Source organism: Rana temporaria, chromosome 7 (assembly GCF_905171775.1).
Source record: "Rana temporaria chromosome 7, aRanTem1.1, whole genome shotgun sequence".
Classification (NCBI taxonomy): Eukaryota; Metazoa; Chordata; class Amphibia; order Anura; family Ranidae; genus Rana; species Rana temporaria.
Window position 1 is genome coordinate 108,486,437 of NC_053495.1, and position 23,551 is coordinate 108,509,987.

The 23,551-nt window shown below is 41.2% G+C and overlaps 1 protein-coding gene across 1 annotated transcript in view; it reads right to left on the reverse strand.

Moving 5' to 3' along the window:
- KCNT2 (potassium sodium-activated channel subfamily T member 2) overlaps positions 1-23,551 on the reverse strand; it is a 1,265,156-nt gene that overhangs the window by 860,740 nt on the left and 380,865 nt on the right. Inside the window, exon 6 of the mRNA XM_040359820.1 lies at positions 20,721-20,795. Coding sequence (XP_040215754.1) covers positions 20,721-20,795 — 75 coding nt within the window. The remainder of the gene's footprint in view (positions 1-20,720; positions 20,796-23,551) is intronic.

Consider the following 23,551-nt stretch of genomic DNA (forward strand, 5'->3'; position numbering starts at 1 on the left):
CCGCCACCAACTTCCAAAATGCACACTCACCAGACCCAAATTTAATAATCGCCTTTAAGATCAACCAACACGTAATTTCCCAGATGTGAAATGGATATTTGCTCTCTTTCCAGCCCGCTCACTGTTTTCCTCTTTCCATGAGGTGATGCTATGATTCTCTTAAAACAAGGGGCTCAACATAATGTAATATGCTCCAAAAAGTACCGCTTTATTAGTATAAAACATTTAAAATACACTCACATGGTGTTGTGCCTTTTAGACCGGCGCCAGTCTCTCCAGCATTACCGAGCGCCACCAACGCTCCTTCGTATGTTGTTTTTTTGTCCGAAGGCGTGCGCTCCACGCCTCAGTCTCTGTGCGGTTCAGTGGCAGGGGATTTGCGCGTGAAATATTTCCACCCATAAGTTTACCCAGAAGCCTCTGCGCGTTTCGCAAGCGGCGTTGCATCATCAGGAAGCTATGGGTGCCATGTTTGTTATGGTATTTATACCCTTACTTTACTTGCACTAACCAATAGTGTTTCTCCAATTGCCGGAAGTTCCTACACCGCCATTTCTACTGTGGGCCGCCCTTCCCCGTTTGTATACAATTAGCTCATAGCATCTTACTATGATCGTTTGTGGCTGGTACTGCTAGAGTGACCTTACAATATTAAAATTAAAATAAAATAAGTAAAAATTAATAATTTTTCTTTTAAAATCATTCAGACAAGGTATTTTTTAAAGTTTGATATGCACCCTTATTTTAGAAGTATAATACAAAAACGTGTAATACAAAAACGTATAATACAGGAACTTGCATGTATATAAACATGTACACTTTTCTAATATTACCCATAACATTTCATATGTATGCCATTCATCTTTTGCTGAATACATATATTGAAAAATCCAAAATGTAAAATAAACATAATGATAAAAATAAATATAAATAATAAAAATAAAGAAAGTTAAACTTGAAAAAACACTTTGGGGAAAGGGAAGAGTGCAATAAACAACAAACTACCTCAGAATACACACATAGTCAATTAAGAAATCAATCTACTTTTAATCCGAAATCCAATTCTCACCAGTAAATAGAAGTATTTCAAAAAATGGTGGAAAAAGAACTAAAAATGATACAACCCCAAAAGAACACAAAACAAGATCGAGTATGGCAAGGTATAAAACAACTTGAAAAATGGAAAGATATAGTGGTGAGACCAGCGGATAAGGGGGGGGGGGCTGGTCATCCCAACTAAAAAAGATTATGCAAAGGAACTAAATAGGTTAGTTGAAGACACCACTATGTACCAACCCCTGAAAAAGAATCCTAATAAAGAGCTAAAAATGAAATTGAGAGAGTTTCTGAATAAAGGGATCGCGGATCACATAATAAACAAGAGAGAGGGGAGATATCTACTGCCTAAAGACCTAGGATACCAGTAATTTATCAAGTCCCAAAGGTCCATAAGAACAAAACAAAACCACCTGGTAGGCCAATTATAAGCGGCATTGAATCCATACATTCTAGGTTGGGGGAATATCTGGATGTGTTCCTCCAACCCTTAGCAGCAAAAGGGAAATCATTTTTTAAAGACAGTAAAGATGTCATAAACTCACTATCACAGATCAAGATAGATGATTCCACGTTGTTGATCACCATCGACGTGGAATCTCTATATACCAACATAAAGCAATCAGATGCACTTTCAGCGGTGGCATGGGCTTTGAAAAACCAAACAGAACTAAGGTTGAAACAGAGGAGATTCATCCTGGAAGGCCTCAGAATTGCCATGGGGAATAATTTCTTCTGGCACAACCATAACTATTACAGCCAAACAAAAGGGGTAGGTATGGGCACAAAATATGCCCTGAGTGTGGCCAACATATTCCGAAACAAATGGGAGATGGAGGAAGTCTTGGGAAAATGTTGGCCACACATACAAACCTACAAATGGTTTATTGATGACATTTTGATTGTCTGGAAGGGAAACAGCAAAGAATTGGAGGAATTTATAAGATACGAAAATGATAATCAATATGGAATTGTATTTACAGTCAATGTACAGTCAAACAGTACACAGTTTCTAGATTTGGAAATATTTAAAAAGGGTGACCAACTACACACTAGAACGTATTTTAAAGATACGGATCGTAACGGATACATTCCATATAGTAGTTGTCACCACCCACAATGGAAGCGGGCTATACCCAAAGGGAAGTTTATCAGAATTAAACGCAACTGCAATTCCATAAAGGATTATCTTTTGCAGACTGACATCCTCATAGGTAGGTTTGTAGATAAAGGATATGAGAAAATCAGATTGGAAAAAAAATAGAGATTTAGTTGGAAAAATGAATCATGATAGTGTACTAAAAAGAAAAAGTAGAATACAGAATATAACACATTCAAGGGTATTATAAAGAAGTATTGGCCTATCATTTTGGGAGACCCTCAATTAAATAAAATTTTGCCTCCTAAACCTAAATTTTTATATAGGAGAGCGAGGAGAATCCGGGATAGTTCCTGATCCCCCTAAAAGAATGGTTACCTTTCTAGACCATAAAGGTTTCTTCAGGTGCGAAAGGTGCAAACATTGTCGCACAATGGGGGGACCAAGAAAGGTCACTCAATTTCAATCCAATATAAACAAAGTGGAACATAAAATAGAAAAATGAATCACGTGTTGCAGCACGCATGTCACTTACTTTCTGGAATGTGAATGCGGCCTGCAATATGTGGGCAGAATGACCAGAAAGCTCTCGGTTAGGATGGGAGAACATATTAGGAATATCAAGAAAGGATTTAAACATCACAGCGTCTCACTGCATTTTAGACAGATGCACAACAGAGACCCAACAAAACTAAAATGTTATGCCATTGATGAGGTTGAGCAAAACTGGAGAAACCTTAATTTAAAAAGAGAGATCTCAAGGACTGAAACTTATTGGATTTTTAAACTAGATACTCTGGGCCAGATCCACAAAGAAGTTACGCTGGCGTATCTATTGATACGCCGCGTAACTTCTAGGTTGCTCCGGCGTATCTTTGTTTTGTATCCACAAAACAAGATACGTCTGAAGCTGGGCTAGATCCGACTGGCGTACGTCTTAGTACGCCGTCGGATCTAGGTGGCGCTTCCGTCGATTTCCGCGTCGAGTATGCAAATTAGCTAGATAGGCCAATCCACAAACGTACGTCCGGCCGGCGCATTTCTTTACGTCGTTTCCGTAAGGCTTTTTTCGGCGCAACGTTACCCCTGCTATATGAGGCGTAGCCAATGTTAAGTATGGACGTCGGACCAGAGTTGAATTTTCCGTTGTGCACATCGTTTGCGTGAAACGTTAGCGAATAGGGCTTTGCGTAGAATGACGTTCACGTCGAAAGCATTGGCTTGTTGCGGGTTAATTTGGAGCATGCTCACTGGGATACCCCCACGAATGCGCCGTTCAGAAAAAAAAATATTTACGTTGGGTCAAGACGTATTAACATAAAACACGCCCACATCTTATCTATTTGAATTGCGCGCCCTTACGCCGACACAGTTACACTACGCCGCCGTAACTTACGGCGCAAATTCTTTCAGGATACAGAAAATACGCTGAAAGTTACGGCGGCGTAGTGTATCTGAGATACGCTACGCCGGACGGAAAAATGCGCGTAGGTACGTGGATCTGGCCCACTTAGACCAAACTGAATGAATGTAGAGCTCGATATAAACAGTTTTTTTGGAAAACTATTGAGGTATTGTATACCTTTAATGAATTTGCCATTTTAATTTAATTTTATTTAATTTTTCATTTCTATTTTTAATTTTAATTTTTATATATATATATATACAGTATATATATATATATATGTTTATTTTACATTTTGGATTTTTAAATACTGTATTTGCCGGCGTATAAGGCGACCGGGCGTATAAGACTACCCCCTAATTTTACAGTTTTTTAAAGATTTTTTGCCTGTATTAACCGTATAAGACCTCCCCCATTCCGATGCTTCATATTTCTTTCTTCTGGAGCCATATTCTTCTTCATTCTTGCTGGAGCTGAAGCCAATCACAGCGAGCGATGTATTCTACTAATGAATACAAAGCCTGCTTGGATTGGCAGAGCCTGTAACATCATCAGCCCACGCTTCTCTGACTCTCAAAGCCTACTGTATGTAGGCACTGTACGGCTACTGTATGTAGGCACTCGGATTGGCAGAGGTTGTTACCCCAATCCCTCTGTATTCATTTGAATAGATCGCTCACCGGGATTGGCTAATCGGTATATACTGTATTTACTCGAAGCTACATACAGTATTACCGCACATCCAGCAGGCATCCGAGCAGCTGACCCAGCGTATAAGATGACCCCTGTTTTTTGGACAGTTTTTTTAAGTGTAAAAGGTAGTCTTATACGCCAGCAAATACAGTATATGTATTCGGCAAAAGATTAATAGCATACATATGACATTTTAGGGGAAATATTAGAAAAGTTCCTGTATTATACGTTTTTGTATTACACGTTTTTGTATTATACTTCTAAAATAAGGGTGCATATCAAACTTTAAAAAATACCTTGTCTGAATGATTTTAAAAGAAAAATTATTCATTTTTACTTATTTTATTTTAATTTTAATATTGTAAGGTCACTCTAGCAGTACCAGCCACAAACGATCATAGTAAGATGCTATGAGCTAATTGTATACAAACAGGGAAGGGCGGCCCACAGTAGAAATGGCGGTGTAGGAACTTCCGGCAATTGGAGAAACACTATTGGTTAGTGCAAGTAAAGTAAGGGTATAAATACCATAACAAACATGGTGCCCATAGCTTCCTGATGACGCAATGCCGCTGGCGAAACGCGTAGAAGCTTCTGGATAAACTTCTGGGCGGAAATACGTCACACGCAAATCCCCTGCCGCTGAACTGCACAGAGACCGAGGCGTGGAGCGCACGCCAGCAAAAAAACATACGGAGGAGCGTTGTTGGCGCTCGGTAATGCTGGAGAGACTGGCGCCGGTCTAAAAGGCACAACACCATGTGAGTGTATTTTAAATGTTTTATACTAATAAAGCGGTACTTTTTGGAGCATAGTACACTATGTTGAGCCCCTTATTTTAAGAGAATCATAGCATCACCTCATGGAAAGAGGAAAACAGTGAGCGGGCTGGAATAAGAGGAAACATCCATTTCACATCTGGGATAGCATGTTGGTTGATCTTAAAGGTGATTGTTACATTTGGGTCTGGTGAGTGTGCATTTTGGAAGTTGGTGGCACAACTGGTGATCCATTCACCTTACGGATCCCTCTGAATTTTTTTTTAATTTTGTGGAGTATATTTGGTATCAATTTTGCACACACTGTACACATATAATAGCAAATGTTGATTTCAGCGCATCACTATTATTTTCTTTTCTATCACTTTCTTTGGTTTTGTACACCTTTTGTGTATGCAGCGGTATCATTTGGGTATTTTTTTTTTCCTTTTAAATGTAATATTAGTAGCACTGTAGTACATCTTTCACATATCTATATTTATTGTGATCCAGTAAAACTTGATTTTACTGTCTATTTTGATATTTATATTATGTTTTTTTATATATTTTTAATCACATTATTGAATAGGTATATAATTGTCTATTTATTTAGATAATTTTAATATAGAATTTGCACCACATGTGGTCATGTTTGTATCACATGTAGCACTTAATATTCCATACATCACTATATAAAGTCCATTATAGGACCTGAGTTATATTTCTATGATCATTAATCATACAATTTTTTACTTTCACACATTTACTATTGACAACAACACCCACAGCATTAATTGCTTTTTTGGTTTACCACTGATTACAGTATTTTTTGCATATTGTCGAAGATTGGTTTTCCTATGCATTCACATGCATTTTATAGTCTTGACAACTACAAGTATTTCATATATCGACATTTGCATCTTTATATACGTATATTTTTTAAATAATTTAAGGTGTTGTGTACACTTACACATTTATAGTCCACTAGTGTTTGTATTGCTTGTCTGGTTTCAGGCAATGTGATCAGTTTTGTCATAGGGATTTGACTTTTAGTTCCAGGAGCTTCTAAAGGACAAGAGCGCCAAAATCTCTGTCATTGACTGTAATGTTAAAAATACTTCAAAATGTTCCTGCAAAACGCACAAAGACACTCTTTTTTAAATCACTGACATGCCCACATTTTTAAGTTTATCAACATAAGTTTAATACCGTTTTGTTCACAAAAGCCTTTTGTTTCAATAGGTGAAGTCGCTGTATCGATCGCATGTACGGTTGTGGATTTATTACGTTTTGTTTGAAGGCTTAATTCATGTATTTGGTCTGTGAATTAAAAGCGTTTGTTTGAAGGCTTCAATAACTGATTTTGTTTGTGGATTCAAGCGTTTCTAATGGTATTTTGATTCCCTAAATAGCTTTCTTTACCTCAGTGCAGTCCTCCTCCCCCACCTCATGTGGAGAAAGCCTCATGAGGGGGGAGGGGCGACCAGGCAAGTAAAGACACTCTCTATATTGCAGATAGAGAAAGGAGCTGTGTGATATTAGGCTTTATAAGTACTGAAGGAACACTGCTTGTATGTCCTAAAGATAGTGTAGTGGTTATGGTGAATGGCTTTGGTGCGGGCTCAGCAATTGAGCTATTCAGCATTGCCACGCATCGCATTTTCCTCAGGAAATGCATTTTCTAGTTCCACATGTTTTTCCATATACAGTATGTATTTCTAAGGCCTTTTTTTACAGATCAAGAGACGCTTTTAATGTCAAAGTTAACCAAACAGCCATGTTAGTTGTTGAAAATAGGCCAGTAGAATGATTCAAAAGAACCCTAAAAAATGTTTAAAAAGTGTTCAGGACCAAGAGCTTCTGTTACTCCTGGATATAGCCCAAGACACGAGGGAGAAAGAGGCCACACATTACAAAATTGTGAATCTGACACATTGCTGAAATGCAGAATAGGATAGTGACTTTCTTTGCCAAATACAGAGACTCCGTTTCTGACAAATACAGAAAAAAGTACAATAATTATATTTACATTAAACCTTTCCAAAAGATTAAACCATGCCTGGTAGATGCAAAATATTGGAGACTTGGCAAGACCAGACACTGAAATAAATTGCTTTAAATCTTAGATACATGTAAGTAGGAGTGTAAAGGAAAGTGGAGAGTGTAAAAAATAATAGAAATCATAGTATCCAATAAACATAATATAAATTGAGTAAAGTGTTTACATTCAAGACTCTTAAAGGGTTAGTAAGCTGGGCTTTTGATTGTCATTCTGTGTAATGGAACAAAGACATCAGTTGCTCTGTCCCATTTTGTCCAATAAAAACTCTACATTTATGATAAAAAAATAGGTGTGCTTCCTTTTCAATGGGTAGGTAAGCTCCCCACCCCAAAGGGATTTCAAGGTGTCTTTCCTCAGAATCATGAAAACCTCTTGTAAGGGCCCTTTCACATGTGCGAACCGTATGTCCGATTTTTTAACCGTCCGTTGCGGATGAAAACGGGCCATACATTGGTCCCTATGTGATTACGGGTGTCAGCGGATGACCATCCGCTGACACCCATAATTGTCCGCCTCCGCAAAGATCGGCATTTTCGGACGGAAGAAAATCCTATTTTTCTTCCGTCTGCCGGATAGGACCGGATGAACACGGACATACCGTCCGTGTTCATCCGATCCCCCATAGGGGAGAGCGGAGGAAAGACAGAGCGGTCCCTGCACAGTGTGCGGGGACCGCCCTGTCAGCTGCCAGCTCAGCAGGGATTTTACGGAGGATCCCCGCTGAGCGTTTGCGGACACACGGAGCGGATCATTACTGATACGCCCGTGTGAAAGGGCCCTAAATCTTGTAAACCAATTAAGTCTGCATACCCAGATAGGTTTGAGATAGTAGTGGAAATTTCTGCTGACATGATATCTGCATTCAGGGTCTCCACAACTTCAAGGGGAAATTTGGAAGTAGGTGAAATGTAGATTAGTACAAGGCTTGGAGCGTATATGTCTCAGGTACCCCAATTATCCTCAAATGGCTGTTCCTGGAGGGATTTTCCAAATCATCCACTTTATCTTGGAGGAATTTAGAGATTTTATTTAGCTCAGTAATAAATCCCTGTGTTTGTAAAAAAAGCATCCTCCCGAAAGGAGATATTCTGCTTTACCTCCCAAATAGCGTAGGCCTGTGAGTAGAGGTCCTCCTTTACATTTTCCAGTCTATGCTGCCACAGTCTCTGCAATTTTGTAATATTACCCCTCCCATTTTGGGAGAGCTTGCAGCCTTTGTGGACCAGGAGAGGCCGAAGTTAGTGGGCGACTGGGTTCTCAATTTCACCAGGAATCGGTCCATACCAGCTGTGGGGTAGTGGTGCAGTGCACTGCATATTTAGACGGATGTCAGGACTGTGAGAGGCTGTCCTACTGTTGCTGCTCCATAGGTCCTGGAACTGGAAATCTCATCATTTGTAGTCTTAACTAGAATTCCAACCTACAGAAGGTCCTGACAGTTTTTGATTCCATTCATAAGAGTGGGTTAACAGAAAACCAGAAAAAAAAAATGCAATAGGTCTGGAAGAAGAAGCCTGGTATTTAGGCTATAGCATTGGTCAGGGGGCATACAACCTATAATGAACAAGTTTTAGGCCATTAAAATTGACACAAACCAGTGCAAAAAAAGAAAGCTAATCCATCATGATAAAACACAATGTAGAAGCAGAGAGAGAAGAGGGAAATACTGTATAAAGGACCAGTGTTAATCACACCCAACTCTAATTAAGCATTTTTGTTTGTACAAACGTATCTGATGTTGGCCTGGGAGCAGTCGTATCCTAAGAAATTAATAGGTAAAAACATCTAGTAGCATACCTCATCTGGAAACAAAGTTCTGCAGAGAATAACTATTTTATAGTGGAAAAGGAGCGTCTGGTTCTAAAGTAGGAGTCATTGAGTTATTACCTTTTGGACAGACAGTTACAATTGATTACAGACCTATCTCTGATACAACAGATGGCTCAGAACAAAGGGAATAATGCAAGGGTCACAAGATGATTTCTGGTTCTGCACATTTTATGTAGATCCCTGTGTCTCTCTGCAGTGAGCCTGCTGCTGCGTGAAACAATGGGTGTGTATACACTGCGTGTGTGTGTATGTATATATATATATATATATATATATATATATATATAGTACAGACCAAAAGTTTGGACACACCTTCTCATTTAAAGAGTTTTCTTTATTTTCATGACTATGAAAATTGTAGATTCACACTGAAGGCATCAAAACTATGAATTAACACATGTGGAATTATACATAACAAAAAAGTGTGAAACAACTGAAAATATATTTCATATTCTAGGTTCTTCAAAGTAGCCACCTTTTACTTTGATCACTGCTTTGTACACTCTTGGCATTCTCTTGATGATCTTCAAGAGGTAGTCACCTGGCGCAGCACCCCATCACTCTCCTTCTTGGTCAAATAGCCCTTACACAGCCTGGAGGTGTGTTTGGGGTCATTGTCCTGTTGAAAAATAAATGATGGTCCAACTAAACGCAAATCGGATGGAATAGCATGCCGCTGCAAGATGCTGTGGTAGCCATGCTGGTTCAGTATGCCTTCAATTTTGAATAAACCCCCAACAGTGTCACCAGCAAAGCACCCCCACACATCACACCTCCTCCTCCATGCTTCACGGTGGGAACCAGGCATGTAGAGTCCATCCGTTCACCTTTTCTGCGTCGCACAAAGACACGGGGGTTGGAACCAAAGATCTCAAGTTTGGACTCATCAGACCAAAGCACAGATTTCCACTGGTCTAATGTCCATTCCTTGTGTTCTTTAGCCCAAACAAGTCTCTTCTGCTTGTTGCCTTTCTTTAGCAGTGGTTTCCTAGCAGATATTCTACCATGAAGGCCTGATTCACACAGTCTCCTCTTAACAGTTCTAGAGATGTGTCTGCTGCAAAAGGTGGCTACTTTGAATAACTTAGAATATGAAATATATTTTCAGTTGTTTCACACTTTTTTGTTATGTATAATTCCACATGTGTTAATTCATAGTTTTGATGCCTTCAGTGTGAATCTACAATTTTCATAGTCATGAAAATAAAGAAAACCCTTTGAATGAGAAGGTGTGTCCAAACTTTTGGTCTGTACTGTGTGTATATATATATATATATATATATATATGTATATATATATATATATATATATATATATATATATACACAAAATGGAAAAAAAGTTGCTCTACTAATAAACTAGTATAATAAAGCAGCCAGCATCAACAATATGACAATATTGCACCAAAATAGAAAACAAAAAAATGCAGCGCTGGTAGTCAAAATATAAACAACGAAACACAAAAATGTCCAACAAGAACTGTGAGTGACACAGTACAAAGGCACCAAAAGGGTCCTGTTAGCATGTGTGATGCAAAATATATATATAACCTTGGTGAACCAGTGAACAAAAGACATATAAAAACAATGCAGTGGTAGTGATACCAATAACATATGTTATATGAAAAAGTTCTTAATGTGATCCGATGGTGGACTCCCTTAAAAGAGACAGCAAAGGGTGTTGTCAATCACAGATGTAAAATGCAGGATGGAGCGGACAGGATCTCAGCAGACCGGAACATGCAATGTCACATAATGGAAAATGCCATGGAAAGAAACAAAAAGGCTCCACATAGTGCAAATAATTCTGGGGTGAAAGGTATAAAAAAAGCCTTTATTGGCATAAACATTGCATCGCATTGCATGACATTGCATGTTCTGGTCTGCTGATATCCTGTTTGTTCCATCCTGCATTTTACATCTGTGATTGACAACACTGGATTGCGACAGAGTTCCTTTCCCAACACCATCCCTTGGAGGTCAGGCCCAGGAGGGTCTGTACATGCCTGATTGACACTGCCACTGGTGTGTGTGTCTTCTACTTATGGTCGAGTATACATTTCTTACCTTTTTCTCTGACATTGGATTTTATATATATGCAAGCTCCTCGGGTGATGCAGTACATCTAGTATGCCCATTACAGCTACATAGCAAAGATTCTCACCCTTTGCTGTCTCTTTTAAGGGAGTCCACCATCGGATCACATTAAGAACTTTATCACATAACATATGTTATTGGTGTCACTACCACTGGCACTGCATTGTTTTTATATGTCTTTTGTTCACTGGTTCACCAAGGTTATATATATTTTGCATCACACATGCTAACAGCACCTTTTTGGTGCCTTTTGTACTGTGTCACTCACAGTTCTTGTTGGACTTTTTTGTGTTTCATTGTTTATATTTTGAATACCAGTGTGTCTTTCATTGTCACCAGCGCTGCATATATATGAGTAGTGCCCTGCTACTGTTCATAGCTGGTGCTGCTGTAAATTTAGAGGGTGACCAGAGAGTTTGTTGCATCTGACCGTGTTTGTTTGGCTAAATTCAGGGCCTCTGTTCCAGCTTTGGCTGTGCTGTGTGTGTCCACTGTCATTGTCTGAGGAGCCTCACACCCCAGACAGACAGGTTGCAGCAGTAAAGTCAGGGTAGTGTTGATATTTCTCCTCGGCAGCCAATCAGGAGGGTTGATTGCCTCGCTGTGCATGCTGGGGAGGGGTATTTAGGGGGCAGATGCCATTGGTTCGGGCTTCGTCTTTGCCGCCATCCACCTGGGCAGTCGTCCCACCACCCCTGTGTGTGGCCCTCCTGGCCGGGGTGTGTGTTGCAGTGTTCCTGGCTCTGGGACCACGTTGGTCCGGAGCAAATAATCTGCTTTGTGGGCTCAGTGGGTAGACGGAGTCTGCGGTCGCAGAGTTGTCCTGTGGTGTCTGTCCTTAGGAAGGAAGCCGACCGATGAAGAACCTGTCTGAGGGAATACCGAGCATGGGGCTGGTATCTCAGGAGAGGCCTACTGGTGCATCGAAAGACACATCGTTTCTGAGAGGCTGGACAATGGTCGCCTATCAGTCCTGAAATAAAACAAGCTGTCCAAGGGAGATCTGGGTGCTTAATCCAGGTGTTGAGAAGGATTTTGGACCGAGAATATATCCACCTTTGGGAAGGTCTGTGGCAGAGACTTTGCTAAAGTTCCGAGTGACACTCTGGCTGCTAGGCCGGTGAGAGTGGCCTATGCAGATGCATTATACCCACTCTGGCTAGAGTGGCAACGAAAGTTGTTACACAGTTACACGCCTGAATCCATTACCTTCCACTTCTTCTATCTTCTCACCTACTACTACTTTTACAATTTTTACCCCGTTGGGTAATAAAGCACAGAAAAAGATATCTGCAGTGTGGACATTGACTTTCCTACAGCTCTCATCCAGTACCCTAGAAGGCGGAGAATTAGAGGTAACATGCCACCAAAATCAAACCAGCAGCTCCTTCGGGTGTAGTGCTACATATATATAGGTTTAACATATGTTATATTCATTGATGCAGAACTGCACCCATAGTGTAAAATGGCATAAACTCAAACAAACATTAAGCTTTTCACTATTGTACAGTAATGTGTCATTCTGTCATTTATGTGCTAGGTACAAGCAGTATCAATTTAAAGAGCACTAGAGCAATGTATCTGTGGCTTCAGTCACATCAATACATAATTTCAGCTCACTGCAGACTAAAATATCTTGGTTCTGGACAAATGAAAGTTTTTTTTTTTTTTTTGGTTGGTTCTGATGAGTTAGGGTGATAGTTTCCAAAGTAATTTTAAACTGCCAGAGGGTAACACAAGCTGTGTAATTAAACTAGTGAGTAAAAAAAATTTACTTGATGCGATAGCTAGCCAAAAGCATCAGACTTACTTTGATAATGCACACAACAGTTTGGGAAAAAGTGCTGGTTTAATCACAGAAAAGGTACTTATTTTATTGTATTTGGACTTTTTACACTACTGGAAACAATGGGCTTGTAAATACCAGAGTAACTCAAAGCAGCTTGAATTTTTTAAGAAGCTTTAAACAACTCTTTCAGCAATACAAAAAAGTAAATTTCTAAGTGAAGATGTCCGTAAAATGATGATTAGTTTTACAATATTTTATTCATGACAGCAGGAAGCTTAAATTTGTAGCGCTAAAAATCTTGTTAAGATGTAGAAACACTAATATTAGGGGGCATATATAGTATTTAAAGTAGTAACGCTGACATTCAGCAAACATTTTCCGCAAGAGAATCTTTCAGGTCCATGTGTTGTAAATGATAGTGATTGATACTCCCCCAGAAAATGTTTGGTGATATCATATTCAATATTCAGTCATATTCAATGCTAAATAGACCCCTAGGTGTTTTAGCCAGATAGCCAATTTCTCAGTAAAGCTATGGTTCTTGTTTTTCGTGCTGCAGTTGCACTTAGAGGCATGGTAATTGTAGTTCTACCCCTGCACAGTCAGGCACACATAATTTTCCGCCACACGCTGGAGACAAGAATCAGTCCTTGCAGCTTTGTTGCAAGGAGTGCGATGCCCACTTGATCAAAGTACTTGAACTCTTCAGGGACACGGCTATCTACAAACCGTATATACACTTCTCCTACAACCTCCAGCACAATCTTGCTTGTAGAAAAAAAACTCCAAGGATCAGCTGGCACTGTTTAGGTGGACCAACAAAAGCTCAGTTAGATTGGTAGTGAATGCCCTTTCCCGGCAGTGACCGTGGGCCCCTTTGGTAGTGTAGCAAAAAGGTCCTAGTGCATAGCTGTCCTCCTGTGGCTACTGATCCCAGCACCACCTCTTCAGACTCTGCCAGCCCATCTGGCTGCAGCTGCCTCTTTCTCTAGCCCTCCTGGCTAAGACTCCACAGTCCTTCAAGACTCATTCTGCATCAATCCCAGACTGTTCTCCTCAGTCCTCTCAGGCATGCCTCTCAGTCCTCTCACAGTAATGCTCACCAGCCCACCTGGCTGTCTTCCTCCCAAGAGACTTGCCCAGCAGTGTTCTTCTGCTGTCCACTTTGCTCCCATGCCTCGGGTCAGGACACTGCTTTTTTCGTAAAGAAGGTCCATTCCACACCCGAGCCCAGGCATGAGGTTACCCCCCTAAACTAGGGTGCACCTACATGGGCCACAGACAGCCTTACACTCCATCTCCAGCTTCCGCCAAACTCAACTGTCCCAAGCTGGGCTGACCCTGAGTATTTGAGGGGGCTTACCCCCTTCCAACCCATCTGTTGGGGATTTGTCAGGACCCTCATAAATATTCCAGGCAGCTCCTAGTCTCCTCCACTCCCATTCTTCTAGAATCTTCTGTAAGTTTCTAGAAGTAGGGAGAGGTCTCAGAGATGCTGCCTGTGAGTCATCCAGACTTCCCTGAGTCACTTACCTGACCCAGATAAAACAAAAAAACACAGGCTTAGCTGCCAGCCAAGCCCGACAATTTACCTACACTAAAAAAAACTATTCTACCTCTAGCACACTAGAGGGTGCTACACCCCCCCCCCCAATGTTAAGACTGTCCCCATGGCTGGGAATTTGAAAAAGTAAAAATACAGTTTGGTAGGGGTAAAGGGAGACAGCTTGGATGGGGCTATTCACAAATGAGTTACAGTATCAAAAATATACACAATCTCTTCAAGGCAAATATATACAATGCATATTCGCAGTATGAACATTCCTAGCTACAGGTTTCTGCAGCTGACTCTACACAGTATGTAAGGCAAGAATAAGGCTGAAGCACCATTTCCTTGAGGAAAGCCCTCTCTGTCTGCTGGAACATTGTAAGAGCAGGGTGAGTGACCGCTCACAATGACACCTGAAAAACAGAGAAAACACAAAGGAATGCCTTCCTATCACTAAGTTAGCTAACTATTAACAGATTCTGTCAGTCGTGGTTATGATCCTGTGTAAAGAAAAATAAACATGTCAAAGCAAAGTTTTTCCTTTAGAGTCCCTGGTGAGAAGGACCCCTCCATTGGTCAGCAGGCTCTTTTCAAAGTCTTGTATCAGGATCTAGGCCTCATCCAAGCTCATCAGTGGGAAGTGTTCATCCAGCTGGCATAGGTCAGGGTGGCAGCAATCTCCCAGCTGTCCATGTGAAAATGTTCACCTGTAAGCTTCACATTTCAGCAGTCCTGCCAGCAGTCCTTCACAGATAAAAATCAGGATTTGGCAATCTTCTCATGCTGCCATCAGCTCTCCTGGAAGTAACAGTGTGTCTCCTAGCAGGCTGTTCTGCTTTCACAATCACCACTTTGTCCTTGTAGATTGCCCTCCTCAGATTCCTGGCAAATTTTCTGAAATGAAGCCCAAATGTCCTCACAATCTGGCACCCGCAGTGGCTTAGGGGTATGCATTTACTCCCACACCAGATCATCCTCCCACTCTTCCCGGGTTTCTGCCCAAGTTCTCAATAATGTCCATGATGTTAGGAGGGACATAGGAGTAATCCAGACCCCACTCCAGAACTGATTTGCACTGAACTTTCCCTGGAACCTGGAAAACCTGGGCAGTTCTTTTGCCTTCCCTTTTCCTGGAAGGACACAAGCGTTGGGGGACCTCTTGACCCACAGCTTGAATTCAGCTGCTCTGGTCTGAATGGTGGAGGGTCTGTCAAAGAATGTTTGTCTGACACTGACTGTGACATTTGCGGCTTCAGCTGGATCTGACACTATCAGAACCTCGGACTGGACCTTTTCTTGAGAGCATCTCCACTATTATTCCTCCTTCGAGCTACTGTGTAATGACCAATCTGCTAGCTCATCATCCAAGGGCCTAAATTCAGCCTGCAGTCTAGGCGACCCCCAGTCCACAGCCCTGTCACTGCCTTCCCCCACTGGCTCACCTGAAGACACATCTACCTGCTGCACTGGTTCATTCGAAGTGGGGTCAGCAGAGCACATTAGGGACAGTGACTAGTTCCTGTTGGGTGGTACTCACAGCTACCAGGTCCCGACTGGGCTGCAGGCCATGGAAGATCGCCATCCTTTTCCCCCCGATGTTGCTGTTCTTTGCAGGGGAGTCACCATGCTCAGACTCTACCTCACCTTGAAGACATGATTCCAGGCCATCACTGGCCTTCCGGGACTTCTGCTGCTGCAAAGTACACAGTCTTGACCGCAGGTCCACGCTGTAGTTCCTGGATATTAGAAATAGAAGTGCTTTGTCACAGTGCCCACACCGGATCCAGGCACCGAACACCGCTGTTGGTATTCTGCAGGCAGAACACAGTAGGCACAGTCACTTCATCCCCTTATCTCACTGGGGGCAAATCCCACACGATGCTCCAACCTGACACCAGTATACACCAGTCTCCACTACTGCGGGTCAGTCAACCCATCTTGCTCCTCTCTTGCGCTGCTAGCAGGGAACGCTGGGTCCACCCTCAAGCTTCCAGACTTATTTTTTTTTATAAGCCCCATGTTAAGTGGCCCAAAAATAATTAGAATTTTTCCACTGTGAGACATCTCCATTCAAATGGACAGAAATAATAAAAAAAAATATAAGTTATTTGCAATATATTGCTGGACAAAAAAGATTGATCAGGTCCCTAATCAACTAAAAAAAATTGTCAGTGAAAAATAAACAAATTATCAATTGAAACGTTTTTAATGTTGGCCTGAACACCTGGCTGTGTGGTGAAAGGGAGGATACTTGATGATCCTGAGTTGGAGGGCACTATAATGGGTTTTTGACTGTGTCTCGGAGACTTGAATGGGCCATAATTCATGGGGTCTGATGCGATATCCCAGTACTAGTACTGGGCCTTTCATCCAGAGGTTTAGCACTGTTGGTGCTTGCCAATTTACCAGTGAGGTATATGGCGATGCTGGTGGTTGCCTAGTCTTCAGAGCTCCTGACCGGATTCGGTCACTGATCCACAACTTTCCACAGGATCGTACTCCAAATTGGAATCAGATGGTGATGGTGTTCTCATCCATCATACTGAGGATACGAAATGTGTGTAAAATAGTGTAAATTTTTTTGGACATGGTTGGCTCTGGTTATGCTGGGACACTGCTGATGATGGCTGTGTGACAGGTACACTGCTGGTGGCGGCTGTGTGATGGGTACACTACTAATGGTGACTGTGTGATGGGTACACTGCTGATGGGCGGTTGTGTGACAAGTACACTGCTGATGGTGGTACTGATGGCTGCTGTGTGACAGGTACACTGCTGATGATGACACTGATGGGTGATGTGGGACAGGTACACTGCTGATGGCTGCACTGATGACTGCTGTGTGACAGGTACATTTCTTTGGTAGGGCTAGCAGGCAATCAGGTGTTGTGCACAGTACTGACCAGGTAAATCTGTAGCTCACTGTTCTTGGTTTCTCCTTCTTATCAGACAGGGTCTGTGTATGAAGAAGGATAAGCCGGTAACCAGGGTGGATTTGAATTAAGTCAAGTCAATTTAAATCATTATTTAAATCACTAGTAAAAAGGCTTGATTTAAATCAATTTGATTTAAATCATAATTTTTAAAGAGCAACTGTCATCTCTGTCCCACAGCAGCTCCTCCTCTGACCCACTGTTGACTCACCAACAGTCCCATTCACTTTAATGGGACGGCTGGTGATGCAGCAGTGACACAACAAGGTGAGGGACATGGCAGCAGTAGGTGAGTGGATGCCCGCTAACAGGTGCTGCCATGATGGATCTGAAATGACAGGTGCTCTTTAAATGTAAGGAATTATTCTTACTGGTAATTAGAATCTTTAATATTTACAAACAAAATTAAGGTTCCTATTTGGAAGAATAAGCTGGCAGGTTAGCAAACAGCGATATCAGAACCGATTCAATCATACAGTTCGTAGTGTTCATAGATTTGCAAAACAATGGGATAAAGAAATATTCCCGAACGTTGTTTTATCTCATGGTTACTGTGAAATTGTGTGAATGCATCACTTCAGTGCATGTTATCTCAGCTTGCAGAGCTTGGATTCATTGAATGAGTTTACCAAAAATGTAAATATTGCAAAATATATAGGCTCATGCTACATAACTAAGCTCCATTTCATGCTGAATAAACATAAATTATTAATCTATCTTTAATAGAAAACTATCTTTAGATAGATTTTTACTCCAAATGCATTTTATTAAAATAAGTTTGATAAGAATCAGAAAAATCAGATTTAAATTAAAAAAAAAAAAAATTTCATCCACCCAGCCGGTAACGAGTTTCCAATCTTTGCTTACATTTGTGATCGACTATGTTAGTAACAAGTGCATATATTAGCACATTTAAGGGATACGTTCACATTTGGGAACATGTAAGGCCTCGTACACACTATAGGTTAAACAGAGGACAACGGTCTGATGGACCGTTTTCATCGGTCAAAACCGATCGTGTGTGGGACCCATAGGTTATTTAACCATTGGTTAAAAAAAAGCCAACTTGTTTTAAATTTAACCAATGGATTCCTAACCAATAGGACAAAACCGATCGTTAGTAGGCACGACCATCGGTTAGAAATCCACACATGCTCAGAATCAAGTCGACGCATGCTTGGAAGCATTGAACTTAGTTTTTTTCAGCACGTCGTTGTGTTTTACGTCACCGCGTTCTGACACGATCGTTTTTTTAACCGATGGTGTGTAGGCGCGACGGACCAACAGTCAGCTTCATCGGTTAACCGATGAAAACGGTCCATCGGTCAGTTCTCATCAGATGGACCGATCGTGTGTACGCGGCATTACATGTTCCACCCATTTTTAGGGTGGAACATGTAACGTGTTTCCATTCCTGTATACTCTCCCTGATCCCCTTTCTAATTATGACAGTGGGACGGGGACCTGGCCACACAGCCATGTCATTTATTCACAGAGTACTGTGAATGTGGGAACTATGACTAACATCAACCATTGTGGCTGATGGCTTGTAGTTCTCAATGAACCGCCAGGGCACTGATGAGGTAGGTAGTTCATTGATGCTTCCTGTATTCCTGCATTCAGTAACAACCTGCCTATATGAGGTGTGGGCAGAGAGCTATGCTGACAGTCTGCAGGAGCCTGGGATTGCACCCACAATCTACTGATCGTGGGTGCAATGCTTTAAGGGTTCCAAATAAAATAAAAATAATAAATGCACATTTTTTACCTGCAAAAAGATGTACGTTTTTTTTTTTAGAAAGGTGAACTTATGAGGGAAGTGGTGGGATACACCAAAGATAAGAACTATGTACAACGGAGGACTTTTCCTTTAGGGCAAGCTATTCTGAAATCTGGGTTTTTAACAAACAGTAGACTTCATGCTTAAGTTCCTTTTAAGTAGGAAGATGCATGGACAGAGCTTTTCAGAACACCAGCCAGTGTCCCCTTTAATAGACCCAGAGCTGACTATAATAAAGGCTTCAGAGGGGTAGCTAAAGCACAAGGTCCCAAGGATATTTCAATATTTCTACTACTTCTCCTTCCAATCTTCCAAGCAATGCCCACCAGTGATACCAGACAGATCTATGGCAGACAGCTCCCCTCAGTCAGTTTCTTCCAAGCACCTGGGTCTCAGCATTACTCCCTCATGTAGCTCTGTGTGCTCTCAGAATAAATACAGTCTCCCAGCATGATTTCAGAACCTGCCTCTCTAGCAGTGGCCGTGCGTCCATAGAGGGCACAGGAGCGCCGCCCCCTCTCTCTCCTGCACTGCCACTGAAATACAATACATAGATTCATACACTGCATGAATCTATGTATTGTTGCTGCCTCCCACTATTCAGATGGCTGGCCCCCTGGTGAGCACCGGCCATCTGAATAACGGCAGCTGGTTGGCTTAGGAAGTGCCTATCAGAGCCAGCCGCTCTAAAAGTGTTTCCGATTACAGCAGGAGGGCTGTAATCGGCTTCCTAATAGTTAACCAGGGGACGCACGGGGGTGCGTTCTGTGGATAACACTGACAGGCGTCTCAGCCAATCATGTTCACCGGTTTTGGTTACCGGTAACCCGATTGGCTGAAGCGTCATCGAGGGCGGGAGAAGACATCGAGGGACGGTGGAAGGAGGTTGGCTGACCCTAGAAAGGTAAGTGTCGGGGGGGGCAATTTTACAGGGCACAGTGGCGACAATTGATGGGCACAGTGGCGACAATTGATGGGCACAGTGGTGACAATTGATGGGCACAGTGGTGACAATTGATGGGCACAGTGGTGACAATTGATGGGCACAGTGGCGACAATTGATGGCACAGTGGTAACAATTCATGGCACAGTGGCTGCGTTTGATGGCATGGCACAGTGGCTGCGTTTGGCTTTGCACAGTGGCGACAATTGATGTCACAGTGGCGACAATTGATGGCACACTGGCTTTAATGGCATGGCACAGTGGTGACAATGGGCACAGTGGCGACAATTGATGGCACAGTGGCTGCGTTTGATGGCATGGCACAGTGGTGGCAAATGATGGGCACAGTGGCGATAAATAATGGCACAGTGGTTGCATGTGATGGCATGGCACAGTGGTGACAATTGATGGCACAGTGGCGACAATTGATGGCACAGTGGCTGTCTTTGATGGGCACAGTGGATGTCTTTGATGGGCACAGTGGCTGCCTTTGATGGGCACAGTGGCTACTTTTGATGGGCACAGTGAGGCTGCAATTGTTTTTTTGTTTTTAAGTTAATATACATAATAGTGCGGTATTTTAATACATATACAATTACATTTCACACATATTTTAAACAATACAGGAATTATTCCTGGCATTTGTGTGAATAATGGACCAAAAAAAAAATCACATCCTTCAGATTTATATTATACTTCTTCAGAATTCAGTCTAACTTCTACTTACCGTAATGATGAAGGGTACAGTGTTAATAATTTCTAATATGAAAGGTATTCGCAAAATTTGTTCCCATATGTTTCCCTTTAGAAAAAAACAGAAAATATCAATAAAATATCATGAACATGTAAAAAGTAAAAGGATTATACAGTACTACCTACTGTATCTACTGTACATTTATTAGATGAGTAGAGCTATGTCTATGTTGCTCATCAATAAAACCTATTATGTAAAAATTACATTTCATCAAATCATTTAATTTAAATTGATCTCAGTACTATATTTTTTAGTAGTGAACGCATTCAAACATAGAATTTTGGTGCCAGGATATTTCCTAGTAGCTTTAATGTTCTTATAACCAGTGGAGTATCTAGAATATTTGACAAATATTGTATGCGTTTCGTAAGGTATATTGCGTCCTGAGGACGCAATATACCTTGCGAAATGCGTAGAGACTGCTAACATCTACGAAACAACACACTGACCGTAAGACAGGCGTAGGTGGAACACGAGAGAGGAACGGCTTTTTTCTTCCGTCATATGTTTGCATACACGGCTGGAGAAGCTTGGTGCCGGCATACGGGCACAACAAAATGTGAGTGCAATATATGCTCTGCTTTTTAACTAAATAAATTCTTTTACCTACTACAGTATGAGGGGCACTCTTTTTCTGTAAACTTTTATAGAGAAAAAGAGACTACATTAACATATCCAAGATACCTGGCAGTTGTGGTGACGCAAAATAGGAGTGGTTATTCTGGGAATGAACCAAAGGCGTTTGTTGAATAGGATCTGGTGAGTGGCCATTTTTAATGGTGATGGGATAATCAGGCAAGTGGTGAAATCACGTTGTGTTTGCACACTCCGCAAGAGGAGTTTTGATAGCCTAAGAGCACTCGGTCATCACATTGGGACTTTTAAAGGGAAGAGGACCCATATAGAAATGTTTAATTATTTAATTTGTTTAAAAACATATATATTTTTTATATATATTTTTCTAAAAATGTTTACACTTTTGTCACTAAAAAGCTTGTTTGTCTTTGTGATAAGAAATTCTTTGTGAAACTGATATAGGGTAATGCACGTTCTTTTTTAGGTATAATGTGCTCTATGTGTGTGTTTTCACATCTTTCTGAGAAGAGCATTTGTATATGAACACTTGGTACACGGTTATGTTTGATGGATTGTCATTTATAGGTGTTATTTACAGGGGTTAATAATTGTAACCGTTGCACAGAATTAAGTGGATGTAGATCAACCATCAGGGTAGCGCAATCCATATAATATATTATTAGTAAGCAGGTACCAGACACATGTGCACTGTGATTTTCTGCTTAGAATAGTCTCAGGAGGGCATCATAGGCCAGTGTTAGTGAGTGTAGCAAGGGGCTTTTTCAATGAATCCCAACTTTCTGAAATCTGGATGAAATGTGTAGCACAATATAGGTCTTCTATGTGCCTCTTTGTCCATGTGAATGCTAGTCTTCATTTTTTTTCTTTCTTTCCTTTTTCTTATCTTCTTCCGCTGTTTTATTAAAGCACACACTCCAAATTTTATTTCACTGGCTTCTGAATTGTATTCAGGAAAAAGCAGATCTGACTATTTTCATTCTATTACAAATTCATCTGTTCAAGTAAATTAGCAACCAGAAAAAGATTGGAATGGGATACAGACTGGATGAAATGTTAAGCTTTGTTCAATTAATAAGATTAAAAACTGATTAAAGGAAATCTGTATTGAGAAATTACAGAGGCTGAACTTTCTTTTTCTATTTTCCTAGTTGTTAAGTAGATCCAGTGGCTTCTGTGCTATAGTCAATGACCTGGAACAGGCATGCAGATCAGGAGTTCTGCCATTTCCCCGACTTTACTTTCTGCAAGCTTGTTTTGGGTCAGTGGCTCAAATAGCAATGAGGCCAGAGACAGGCAGACAAATAGCATGTTCAAAAAGAGCTCAGCAGTGGCAGCCTCCATATTCCTTATTTGAACATTCCTGTTGTCTGGCTGTAATACTTGGTAAATCACTGACCCAAATCAAGCATTCACATCATGTGCTGACTTCACTAGTTGACTTATTGTTTTGAGCTAGTAACTTGGGGAATTTTGAGGCCAGAGAAAGCCAGGCAGCAGCATTTTTGGCAGCAGTTTAGCATCATTAACCTACACATTTATGTTTAATGGCATCTGGTTATGTCTATATATGGTCAATAACAGAACCCAGAGACCCCTTTGCTTATATTGCTGGAGTGGCAACCTGGATATGACATCCAGGGAGCCAACCACCAGATGTGGACGTGTCAGCTGGGCGGCAGTTTTTTTTTTATTCTTCCACTTTGAGCATCACAGGTGACACGGATCTACATCATTTTTTGTGTTTATTTATTTGCTTTTGACGTGAATAAGTAGGGGTACTATACAACTGCTACTCATTTACATAGGGGGGGGGGGTATTTGGGGGCCTACTTATTTTTATTTTTTTTGTTTAATCTCTTCTTTATAAAAAAAAATCTTTACATAACATTTAATGTGTCTTGACACTTAAAAGGCAGTTCACTACTACCTTCCTTTACTATATGGTGGTTTCTCCGAGTCCTCCCCCAAAAAAAAAAAAAGGAAAAGGGGGGGGGGGGGGGGTCAGAACGTAGGAAAGTGTTTGTGACTATAAAAAAAGGATTATTATATACATCCTTATTTTTAAAGGTGATTTCCACATTTCAAAGACCCCCACAACCACCAGGCCAGGGTTGTGGGGAGGGGTTCTTGTCCTCAATAACATGGGTACCCCCTATGTTGAGGGCATATGGCCTAGTATGGTTTCAAAGAGTCGACAGCATGCTCAA